Raw genomic sequence first — 12,822 nt, 5'->3', positions numbered from 1 at the left:
GGACAGAGAAATAACTAGCCTAAACAATCATGTCTTAGAAATATAAATACGCTGTCCTGTAGTAGAAATTTAAAAAGCAAGGACTGTACCAATTTCAAAAAATAATTATGACAATTTTTTATTTCACAAGAATTTTAAATATAAAACTGTTGGTACATATCTGGGAAATATAAGTACTCTAAAGACAGATTTTCTCTAAATTATATTAAATATGTATAGAGTGCACAGAAGTACACTGTTTGAGTACAATTTTATTTTATTGTTAAGTTTTAGGTGTTTTGAGAATATCTGATAATAGAAGAGTACTGAGCCCCAGATTTGGAGGACTGTCTAAATTTCAGAGCAATGACATTGAAAAAAGAGCTAAGAAAGAAGACTAATTAGAGGTTACCAAAATATATGTCCTAAGATTTCCATTTTATAACAGATAAGAACTTAGTATATCTTTCATAAGTGAGCATTTTTAAAAAAATATATTTTTATTGATTTTTTACAGAGAGGAAGGGAGAGGGATAGAGAGTTAGAAACATCGATGAGAGAGAAACATCGATCATCTGCCTCCTGCACACCCCCCACTGGGGATGTGCCTGCAACCAAGGTTCATGCCCTTGACTGGAATCTAACCTGGGACCTTTCAGTCCGCAGGCCGACGCTCTATCCACTGAGCCAAACCAGTCAGGGCAAGTGAGCATTTTTGATCAAGGGATATGTTTATTTTTATTCATATCCTGCTATGTTTCAAATAAATATAGGTAGTAATTAAGAGATAAAATATTATTTTATATTTATTAAACTAAAGACTTTTACGACAGAAGTTTAGGTGGAAAGAATATTCATTAATTTAAAAACTGTTCTTTGACTTTTAGGCAGTTTTGATTTACCTATTTAATGTTTCTTCTCATTGGGTATATGGGTTTGAGTATAATTTTGGTTTATGAAAAATACTTATGAACAAACATATAGGAAAAAAATACCTTTACATCCAGTTCTTCTGATTTTAGTCCAAATGAAACTAAAGCTGAGTAAATCAGTGCTAGGTGATGAAGTGTCTTTTCTGTAAGATAATACCTAAAAAGAATTATATTACTATATTTCCACTCACTTGACATCTGATTATACTTATTAAAAATTCATTTTGTTTTCCATATTTCATGTTACTAACCCTTTGTACGCCATAGGTGTCTGTAGATGCTTTAAAAAATTTTTTGTGAGAATTTTTAACTGAAAATATTCAAGAACACCTGAATTGTGAGTAATATATTTATTTTTATAATATTCATTGCAAATTGATTTTTTAAATTAAATTCAAAATATCATGGCGTGTGGGGATGGTCTCCAGTTTGGATGCCTGGCAGTTAACTGGTTAAAATAACCTGGCTAACACAATACTAGTATGGCAGACTCATAGGTATTTGTCTACTCAGTATTTTTTTGAAAAAAAAAATTTTTTTTCCCACCTCCATTTTTAAAAAATATTGTTAAATCTAGGAGATGCTAGGGTGTGGGGAGGGAGGGGAGAAATTTAACTTATCCCCTTACTGGTCAGTGTCTTGGCATGGATTTTTTTTTTTTATAATTCTTCATTAATGAAAAAAGTATAGCAAGATGCTCATTAGTTGGTATATTTAATAAGGTTTTAGAAGTGATTTAAGAATGACTTATCTTTTAACAGACAAGTACAAGAATTTTAAAGTAATAAGAAGTGAAATACTTAAAGCAGCAATTCTTAGGGAGGTAGAGGAGGAGAGGATGATTTGTACAGCATGTCCAGGGGAAACATATCTCCAAAATCTCGATTTGTTTGCCTATGGGCATGCCTCCACCTTGAGAATCCCTGACTTAAAGCAAACTAGATGAGCAAGCAGAAAATTAGCGTAGCTACTTCTATTCACAGAAGAGGACTGAATAAAACTTAAAAAATATGAATGTGACTTTAGATGAAGAAATGTTTACTTACTCTGAGTTTGTTTTTTTGGCATATAAAATTATCCAACAATAGCTGTACTGGAATGATAATGCCATCAGTCTCATAATGATGTTGTCTGATGCCTTCTCACAATTCAGTTCTTCTAGATCCTAACAGTAATAAATAAATAAAAAAGATTCACTAGGTTAATAGTTGTTGTGAAATTATTGGTACCATATTTCAAAATCTATAGTATATAGATTATAGCTTGAGGAGAAGCATGGGCCTGGGCTTCTATTTTATGAAAAAAATAAAATCACACTGCAAGTATTGGGGGAAAAGCTACAGTAGATATAAAACAACTAGTGAATTTCAACAAGAAAGGCTCATGAATCTCCCAAAGTCCTAGATATGAAGAAAGCAGCCTGCAGTGTCCCAATTTGGGTCAAGTCCTTTGTAGATAGGGGTCCGGCTACTCCTAAAGAAACTATGTTTAAAATAGATAATTTGCTTCCAATGCTTCCTTAAGGAAAATGAGAAAGCAGCAGTTAATGTGCTTCTAGGAATCTCTATGTAATGGTCTGGAGTTCTCTTTTTCCTTTAACACAATCTTTGATCGAGCAAATAATTCAGGAAGTGGCTTACTCTAATAGTAACTTATGTAAGTGATTAAAACAGTTTTCCTAAACAATATTTTCCCCAAATAACTGCTTTTTAAAAGAATCTTAAATATACAAGACAAAATATCTCTTAAGAATCCCTCTGCCTGCCAGCATGGCTCAGTGGTTGAGTGTCGACCTATGAACTAAGGGGTCATTGTTCCATTCCCCGACAGGGCACATACCCCGGTTGTGGGCTGGTCCCCGATGTGGGGTGTGCAGGAGGCAGCTGATCAATGATTCTCTCTCATCATTGATGTTTCTATCTCTCTCTCCCTCTCCCTCCCTCTCTGAAATCAATAAAAATATATTAAACAAACAAAAACAAATCCTTAAAAAAACAACAAACCCTCTAACAGAGCTTGGTGTTTTCATCATATAATTATTATATTAACATTTGCTCATAATATTTCTCATTAATTTCTATTCCATACCATCAAACTGGTTTCTTCAATTAAGCAAACATCAAGGAGATTCAGACAAGAATTTTTATACCTTAAATTATAAACTATGTGGATTTTTTAAGAGACACTCTCTCGTTAAAAACCAGCTATTTATCGGCAATTCCAACTCACCTCACAGGAAATGCCATATTACCGATTATGGACTAATATACTGCCCCTTTAAGAAACATAGTGGCTAGGATTTAGTTTTTAAAGTTTTCAACACTATACTTATTATATAAATACATTTAAAAATAGGACAATATACAATATTAAAGATTCTATATTTGCTTTGTCTTAAAGTATGTTAAAAATTATAAGCATCAAAGAAGGTTGGTAGAGTGTATCAGGAGAGACCAAGATGGCGGCATAGGTAAACACCGGAGACTGCTGCCGCAAACAACCACTTCAAAAATACAACTAAAAGACGGAACGGACATCACCCAGAACCACAGGAAGGCTGGCTGAGGAGAGACTCTTCAACTAGAAGGAAAAATAACAGCACACCGAGGCTCAGAGGAGGCGCAGTGTGGAAAATACTCAGGTGCGGAGGTGCGCGCGCAAAGCGGGCTGGTGGCTGAGAGCGCGGTTGTCGTTTTCGGTCAGGGGGGAGTCTCAGACTCTGAGCTCCAGATACGGGCGAATCGCTGGGGACTCGGACCCAAACGGGAGAAGCGGGAGTGTCTGGCATCAGTTGGAAGGCAGCTTTCTCTCCGAGGTTTGCAGCGGTTCCTGGGGTTCTGAGAAGCAGAGCCTCTGGGAACGGGACTGAGAGGGGCTATAACCGCTCCCTCCGCCCGCCCTGTTGAGCCCGCCCCGCCCAAGCCCTGCGCAGAGCCATTTGCCGGATCGCCTCAGGCAAAGGCTAGATTAGCACCTCCCCAGAGGACAGAATCAGACACAGCTGATTCACACAGCCAGTCGGCCTGGTGGTCAAATCCCTCTAGTATTAACTACAACAATCAAGGCTCAACTAGAACAAGACTGCGCACAAAGACCACTAGGGGGTGCACCAAGAAAGCATAAAAAATGCGGAGACAAAAAAACATGACAGAAATGGAGGATATAGAGCTAAAAATCGCAATTTTGAGGGCTTGCAAAAATGTGCTAGAAGCTGTCAATAAACTTGAGGAGAGAGTCACGAAAACTAATGAGACCCTCGATGCTATGATAAAGAACCAACTAGAAATTAAGCATACACGGACTGAAATAAAGAATATTATACAGACACCCAATAGCAGACCAGAGGAGCGCAAGAATCAAGTCAAAGATTTGAAATGCGAAGAAGCAAAAAACACCCAACCGGAAAAGCAAAATGAAAAAAGAATCCGAAAATATGAAGATAGTGTAAGGAGCCTCTGGGACAGCTTCAAGCGTACAAACATCAGAATAATTGGGGTGCCAGAAGATGAGAGACAGCAAGATATTGAAAACCTATTTGAAGAAATAATGGCAGAAAACTTCCCCCACCTGGTGAAAGAAATGGACTTACAGGTCCAAGAAGCGCAGAGAACCCCAAACAAAAGGAATCCAAAGAGGACCACACCAAGACATATCATAATTAAAATGCCAAGAGCAAAAGACAAAGAGAGAATCTTAAAAGCAGCAAGAGAAAGAGACTCAATTACCTACAAGGGAATACCCATACGACTGTCAGCTGATTTCTCAACAGAAACTTTGCAGGCCAGAAGGGAGTGGCAAGAAATATTCAAAGTGATGAATAGCAAGAACCTACAACCAAGATTACTTTATCCAGCAAAGCTATCATTCAGAATTGAAGGTCAGATAAAGAGCTTCACAGATAAGGAAAAGCTAAAGGAGTTCATCACCACCAAACCAGTATTATATGAAATGCTGAAAGGTATCCTTTAAGAGGAGGAAGAAGAAAAAGGTAAAGATACAAATTGTGAACAACAAACATGCATCTATCAACAAGTGAATCTAAGAATCAAGTGAATAAATAATCTGATGTACAGAATGAACTGGTGATTATAATGAATCAGGGACATAGAAAGGGAATGGACTGACTATTCTTGGGGGGGAAAGGGGAATGGGAGATGCGGGAAGAAACTGGACAAAAATCGTGCACCTATGGATGAGGACAGTGGGTGGGGAGTGAGGGCGGAGGGTGGGGCGGGAACTGGGAGGAGGGGAGTTATGGGGGGGGGGAAAAAGAGGAACAAATGTAACCTGAACAATAAAGATTTAATTAAAAAAAATAAAATAAAATAAAAAAAAAAAAGAAGGTTGGTAATGGACATTTTTCACAGTCATGATTTTGGCACTTGTGGCCCACTTGCAAAGTTTTGGAAGAAATCATTAATAGATCGTGTTAAGCTCTCTATAGTCAAGCTAATAACAAAATTACATAGTTATATATTTTTAATTTATTTGATTTATTTTTGATTGTATAGTTTTACCTGCAAAATTATGGCAGTGTGTTCATCAACTGTCACTACTACATAATACTCCGTACCTCCAAAGAATTTCATTGACTCACTGCAGCATCTCTCCACTAGTGTGATATTATAGCTGTAAAATACAATATTTGGGGGTGACAATGAAATGGCTAAGAAAATTCTTTAAGAAAAACTATTGTCCTCCTGCATATAAAATTATTTGAACTACTGTGCTTTTTCTCTTATACATCAATTTATTCAATTTTATCAATTTGAGATATGAAATTATGATTTATTCAGTATATATGACAAATTCATTGACTATGTGTTGCCATAGGTACTTTGCTAAGTATTACTGAACACAATACTATTACAAATATATTGGCCAATTTATTCTGCTCTTTAAATAATAATTAATGAAACCAAAACATCATGCTATGAGACTAAACATTCTGCATTTATCAGAATTTTCTTTTCTTTCTCCTTAAAACTGACTTAGATTTTAGCTACCTTTTTTTAAAATTACCTTTTATTAGCTCAGAAGTTTCTGTGAATGCCCCACAGCCTTGAGATATAAAAATAAAAGCACAGAAAGTAAATCTGCATTTTAACTAAGGTCACAGCACAGTCATCTTTCCTTGAGATAAAGCCCAATGTCTAACATCACTATGACAACTGTGTGTCTTGATAAAGTGTTTTATGTGATTTTAAAATTCTCAGTGTTGGTATAACCTAGAACTAAAGTTCTAAAAATGTGAAAATTCATTTATACCTTCATAGTCCTGTTTCCCAGGCAGTATTTAAAGTCTTCTAAATAAGAATAGTCATTCTTTTATTTTTTTTAGAATAGTCATTCTCAATATTATCAATAACCCAAAGTTATGAATATATAAGTCTGTGAATTATATGTTTTTATTTGCTAGAACCAAAAGAAATACAATTAAGATATAAATTTAAACAATAATGAAATATTTTTCTTCACAAAATTGATATGTTACTGAAAAATAATATTTAATAATTATCATGGTGTACTAGAGGAAGAGAAATGTACACTGACATAAGCTTTCTGGAAAACTATTCCTGTGTGATATAATACCAGGCTTGAATCTGAAAATAGTACCATATAATCCTATATAATAAAAGGCTAATATGCAAATCGACCAAATGGCGGAACTAGTGGTCGCTATGACGCACACTGACCACCAGGAGGCAGATGCTCAATGCAGGAGCTGCCCCCTGGTGGTCAGTGTGCTCCCACAGGGGGAGCACTGCTCAGCCAGAAGCCGGGCTCACAGCTGGTGAGCACAGCAGCGGTGGTGGGAGCCTCTCCTGCCTCCATAGCAGCGCTAAGGATGTCCGACTGCCAGCTTAGGCCTGCTCCCCGCAGTCAGTCGGACATCCCCTGAGGGCTCCCAGACTGTGAGAGGGAACAGGCCTGGCACAAATTTCATGCACTGGGCCTCTAGATATATATACTTTGTTAAAGTTATGAAATCTATAACTTACTTGGATTCTAACAACTGAAGTATTTCTGGAGTATTAAAAAGTCCTTCAGATGCAAACAACACATATGGAACCTGGATTTCCAAAAGAAAACCACCAAAACTATCCAGCAAGTTGTTTCCTAAATAACAGAAAATTTATAAATATTTCTCTTTTTTCTCATCCCTCAGCTCTTTCTAATTTTTTACTAAACATGCTCAAAGTGTATGTTCAAGGAGTCGTATAAAAATAAAAACACATTCACTGTAAAACATCAGAAGTCAGAATAAAGAAAGTTCTGAAGAATAAAATAAAAACCATGTTATCCTATTACTTAGAAAGAAAAGGTAACAGATCTTACTAAAACTACTATATACTAAAACAAAGTTTAGTACATACTTCCAGACTTTCTCCTATATATTTGCTTATCACATGTACACTCACTTAAAAAGAAAAAAGGAAAAGAAAAAAATAGGATTATAATCTAACAGAATATTAAAATCTGCTTTATCCACTTAAGTATATATTGGACATTTACTGTGTAAATATGCTGATCAAAATTTAAAATTATGTACTATAACCTATAGGAAATGATACAGATCAATAGGAAAAGAATAAATGCCTCGATAGATAAATGGACAAAGGACATAAACAGGCAACTTACAAAAGAATGGCTATACAAGATCAATTCACATCTGAAAAGATATGAATAATCAAAGATATGCAAATTAACACAACTATAAAATATTTTCTGCCTATAATTATGTCAAATATTTAAAAGATTAATAATGCCGACTTATTGTAAAGATATGGGAAAAGTATCCTCTCACACTTTCGGCACAAATATAAATTAGAATAGCATTTTTGGAAGGATATTTGGCAATATAGAAATGTGTGTATACATTTGACCCAGCAATTAATTTTACCTCTTGGAATTCGAATTTCTTAGAACAAGTATATCAAGATATATAAGATATAAAACTACTTTATCTTACAGTATAATAGTGAATTGAAACATTGTAAATGCCCAAAGAACTGATGGAATAAATTAAATTCATCTTTGAGAAAATGAAAGAAGCTTCTAAATATAAACAAGCATACTTATCTTTTATCTTTTCTTGGGCCCATTCTTTAATTGGTTAATCAACTTAACATTTAATTCTAAATATCAAAGATTCTAAATAAGAATTATGGTGTACTTTAGAATTGAGTTGGAATGACTCAGAATTCAAACTTCCCACTCATAATTCAGTTGGATAGAAAGTAACTTATGGCAAATACTGAAAGAGAGATGCACTGGGAGTAAAACTCCATGGGCTTTTTCAATGAAATGGTCTGAGAATTCACAACCTTAGTCATGTGAAGTGAGAAATGCAAAGAAACCAAAGTGGCTTTGGATTCATTTCTAAGTATTTGTGCATAATTTTTGTTGCTTATTAAAAGTTTTCTGAATCAGTCAACATACTAATTATACAACATAATTTTTCCCTAAAATTCAATAAAATACTATTGAATAAAAGTATCAGATTGATATTATATATAATTATAATAAAATTATGCTATATAAGTAAAATTTAGAAGTTAAAGAGATGAAGATAAATATGATCAGTAAAGTTTGCTTTTCAGATGAGGACTAAGAGTATGAGATAGTTAAAGAAGGTGTTCAAGGTTACATGGATAGTGGTATGATTAGAGCTTAAACTCAAGTCTTCTCATGCCATAGTTTATTCTCTTTCCACAGATAAGAAACAGAGAACAGAAATTTCATTCTAATGAAATAAAAAAAATTAGTTTATATTCTTACTCTTTAAAACTGTGTCTGGAAGCATCACTTTAAAGGCCATGTATGGAATATTCAATTGTTCGCAGTGTTTAGTCCAACAAGAGTTTTCTACATAATTGTATTCCACCACAAATGAGAAATTACTCCAGGGGAAATCTGCTCCAATATATTGATTAGGTACCACTACACAGGAACTTGTACTGAAGACAAAAGAAAGCCAAAAAGTGTAACTATACTTGTGCAATTATTTACTTCAAATGCTAAAAGATAACTCTTTTTGGCTTATGTTACTCCTCTCTAATCTATGCCTTATTTATCTTGGAAAAGCACTGGTGTACTTTCTGTTTATTTGTTCTCCAATTGTTGCTAATCTATTTTTATCTTTTTTGATGGTCATAGTTTTTTTTTTTTTTTTTAAATTCAAATATAAAAAACTGTAGACTAGCCCAGCTGGCATGGCTCCATGGTTGAGTGCCGACCTATGAACCAGGAGGTCATGGTTCAATTCCCGGTCAGGGCACATGCCTGGGTTGCAGGCTCGATCCCCAGTGTGGGATGTGCAGGAAGCAGCCGATCAGTGATTCTCTCGTTATTGATGTTTCTATCTCTCTCTCCCTCTCCCTTCCTCTCTGAAATCAATAAAAATATACATGCACACACACACACACACACACACACACACACACACACACACACACACCTGTAGACTATTTCACATCCTCAAATCCAAGGGACCTTAATTTTATAACCTGAGTCTTATCCATAACAGACAAGTCATCATGAGAAATCAATCTCATTTTCCTACAAATGTGAGGTTTTAATCTTTGAGAATCTATATAACAGAGTATTACCTGACAACTATGAAGTGCAGTTATTTTTTTTCTCAATGGGCTTCATAAGTGATTTAACAACAACAAAAAAGGTGAAAACTTAAATATTATAAAGTTATCTTTCCCATCTTCAAATATCATATAACAGCACTTACTGTAATTAAAATTCTCTACCACTGCTTTCTACCCAGAGCAATGTAGACAGAAGTTAAAAGGTATTTATGTCTAGCTTTTATGGGCTTCTATTTGATTTACATTTTCTCTTTTTATCATTTAGATCCAATATTAGGAATAAATAATTTCTATACAAAATAAGGCAAAATAAAAACATTTTTAGTCAAGTCGACACTAATTTTATCATTAGCAGAACCTCACTGAGAGAATTTATAAAAATGTACTCTAGGAAGAAGGAGAACCCAAACAAAGGAAGGAAATATAAAACAATAACAATGCTAAACAAAAAAACTGGTAAGTCTAAAGAGACACTTTCTGTACTGACAATAACAATAATAGTGATAATTTGGGGATATTAAAGCAAGATTGAACTAAATTTCTGGACAACAAAATATTTAACACAAGGCAATAAACTGAATTAAACTGTTCCATGTGAAGCTTTTTTCAGGTACAGGTTAGAGACATTAACTTTATTAAACTTTTTTTAAAAGTTAAATTCTAGGAGAAATTGTGCTTTTCCTGGGGAATTTGAATGTTTGCTCCCCATAGATGAAGAAATACATTTTTACCTATTTAAAACACCTTCAGATTCCAGAAAATCTTTTCTTTTGTTTGAATGTAAGACAGTCAATGTTAAACCTGTTGGGAAAAAAGAGGAATGAAAGAAAGATTTTCCCAGTGTTTTGTTCATGTGTATTTTTAAAGTGTGTCATGTATTCACTACCACAAAAATGAATGAAACATCTGTGAACAAGGAAACTGCTTAAAATACAATTTGGGAGATTATTTTTCTAAATCTAGGGTATCAGAAAGTTTAAACCATGGGCAGTATTTCTGTGTGAATGTTGTGTGCATAAGCATAGAAATTCTGAGTTTACTTTGTAAAATAATAAAGTGGATCAAAAACTTAATTAAACTTACCAATTCTGTGCAGTTAACTTTATTTAACTAAAAATTATGGTAGATTTTACCTTTTTTTCCTCTGGTAAAATTTAAAGTATGTAACTAAACATCAGGAGACTGCATTTCAATTTCATGTTACTTTTTAACAAAATATAATAAACTCCATTAAATTCTGTATCCACACATACAGTTTGTTTTTTACAGACATATTTAAGAATAGCTAATTCTAGTTAAAGTAAATTCTACACTCTATTAGTGTACTCTGTCAATTGTAAAGTTTACAGTGGTATGATATAGTAATGACAAAGTAGTGCTTAATAATATCACATTTACTTGAATTGACATGACAATAGTTTTGGCAGCAAGAAGAAAGGAGGGAGTATGATTTTTCTTTTATAATTTGTAAGGTCATATAATTTAAAAGTTAATCTCCTTAAATGATTTGTGTTAGCTATGATTCCAAAGCAGATTACTTGCTGAGTGCATTACTAGGAACTTACAAACACATAGAATGATGGAACTACATTTTTACGTTCTAACACTCAATAGAAAAAAGGGCCTCGCTCCTAGATATAGAGGATAGTTACCAGTTAGAGAGTAAAAACATTTGTCAGTGTATAAAGTCAATATTTTTGTGTCAGCAGACCTTGTTGAAATAAAATACTAAGAGTAGTGATGATATAATTCCAAATACCAAAAGAAATAGGTATGTTCAGTGTGAAGCCTAGATAAGAGATATATGTACAGTAATAATTTGTCAATATATCTTAAGTGACATCAAAGAAAAGGTGCCCCATTAAGCAGGTTTAAGTATTCTTCTTTGTGGAGCAGGAATATTTTCTCAACTTCTTTAAAAAAATATTCCTTTGGTTACCCAGATCCCTGTTTTTTTTCTTTATTGATTAAGGTATTACATATGTGTCCTTGCCCCCCCACCCCAACCCCACTCCCGTTCATGCCCTCACCCTCCTGGTGTCTGCGTCCATTGGTTATGCTTATATGCATGCATACAAGTCCTTTGGTTGATCTCTCCCCCTTACCCTCCCCTCCCCTACCAGATCCCTTTGTTTTTAATGTTAACATTGCTCAGCATTTTCCTAATTAAAAATTTTTTTCCCAATTACTGTACCCAGATTCCAGACAACTGTGGCAGGTTCAGCCCCACAACTGTTAACTATTGCTCTCACTTTTTGGTACTAGTAAGGATCTTGTGAATTTGGTGAATATGAACTCATCTCCCCAGGATTGGAAAACTGAATGAAATAATAAGACATTACAGAGAGAGGGAGAGAGGGAGAGAGGGAGGGAGAGAGGGAGAGAGGGAGAGGTAGAGAGGGAGAGAGGGAGAGGGGAGAGAGAGAGAGTGAGAGAGAATCAGATTCTAAATGAGAAGAATACAGGGAAGCAGTGTCATCTGGGGAAAATTAGGTTTTACTTAAGACAAAGGAGGTGAAGAAGAGTTTACATATAAGCAGTAGGTTCTACAGCACAAGGTGGAAATGGCTGGCAGAGGAGGCTGCAGTGGGTAGAAGAATGAACTGAAGAATAACAGTGGAACAAGAGAGACCGAGGTTCAAATTCTGATTCCCACATTTACTGCCTGTGAGATTTGGCTTGCTACGTTACCTTTATGAACTTTAGTTTCTTTATTTGTAAAATTGAGTTAGTAAAACCTATTCATAGAGTTGTAAGTAGTCACTATTATTTAGCAACTGGTAGACATTCAATAAAAGGTATCAACTGATAATAATAATAACAACATATGTATAAATACATTTAATGTTCACATAAGTACATTATAGAATATTTATATTTTGCAGGTTTATAGTCCAGATTGATTTAAAAACTGGTTAGATATCACTGAGTTATTTAATTTTAAAGAATAAATTTTATGGTATGTTAATTATATCTTAATTTTAAAACTTGGTTAGATCAATACATTTTTATGTTCAAGCATATGTTAGCAAATGAAGCATAATTTAAAACTGCATACCTTCCATTTTGTTAAGGATTTCAATGAGTAGATGTTTTTCACCATCTGAGTCCATTCTTATTATAATCAGCACCTGACCAAAAATAAGAATTTCTCATAAATGTATATCTGATTGCTTATTCTTTTTTTTTAAAATACATATTGATTTTTTTTTACAGAGAGGAAGGGAGAGAGATAGAGAGTTAGAAACATCGATGAAAGAGAAACATCGATCAGCTGCCTCCTGCACATCTCCTACTGGGGATGTGCC

At 34.4% G+C, this 12,822-nt stretch overlaps 1 protein-coding gene across 1 annotated transcript in view; it reads right to left on the bottom strand.

The window, feature by feature from the left end:
• LOC102256854 (chromosome unknown open reading frame, human C9orf84) overlaps positions 1-12,822 on the bottom strand; it is a 65,595-nt gene that overhangs the window by 8,138 nt on the left and 44,635 nt on the right. The window contains exons 18-24 of the mRNA XM_014534390.1: positions 12,573-12,645; positions 10,246-10,315; positions 8,694-8,872; positions 6,914-7,031; positions 5,429-5,540; positions 1,958-2,076; positions 975-1,068 (exon numbers count right to left, since the gene is read on the bottom strand). Of these exons, the coding sequence (XP_014389876.1) occupies positions 975-1,068; positions 1,958-2,076; positions 5,429-5,540; positions 6,914-7,031; positions 8,694-8,872; positions 10,246-10,315; positions 12,573-12,645 (765 nt within the window). The remainder of the gene's footprint in view (positions 1-974; positions 1,069-1,957; positions 2,077-5,428; positions 5,541-6,913; positions 7,032-8,693; positions 8,873-10,245; positions 10,316-12,572; positions 12,646-12,822) is intronic.

The sequence above is a fragment of the Myotis brandtii genome, unplaced genomic scaffold (genome assembly GCF_000412655.1).
Source record: "Myotis brandtii unplaced genomic scaffold, ASM41265v1 scaffold13, whole genome shotgun sequence".
Taxonomy (NCBI): Eukaryota; Metazoa; Chordata; class Mammalia; order Chiroptera; family Vespertilionidae; genus Myotis; species Myotis brandtii.
The sequence above is the reverse complement of the archived record's forward strand: the minus strand, read 5'-3'. Positions and strand labels throughout refer to the sequence as shown.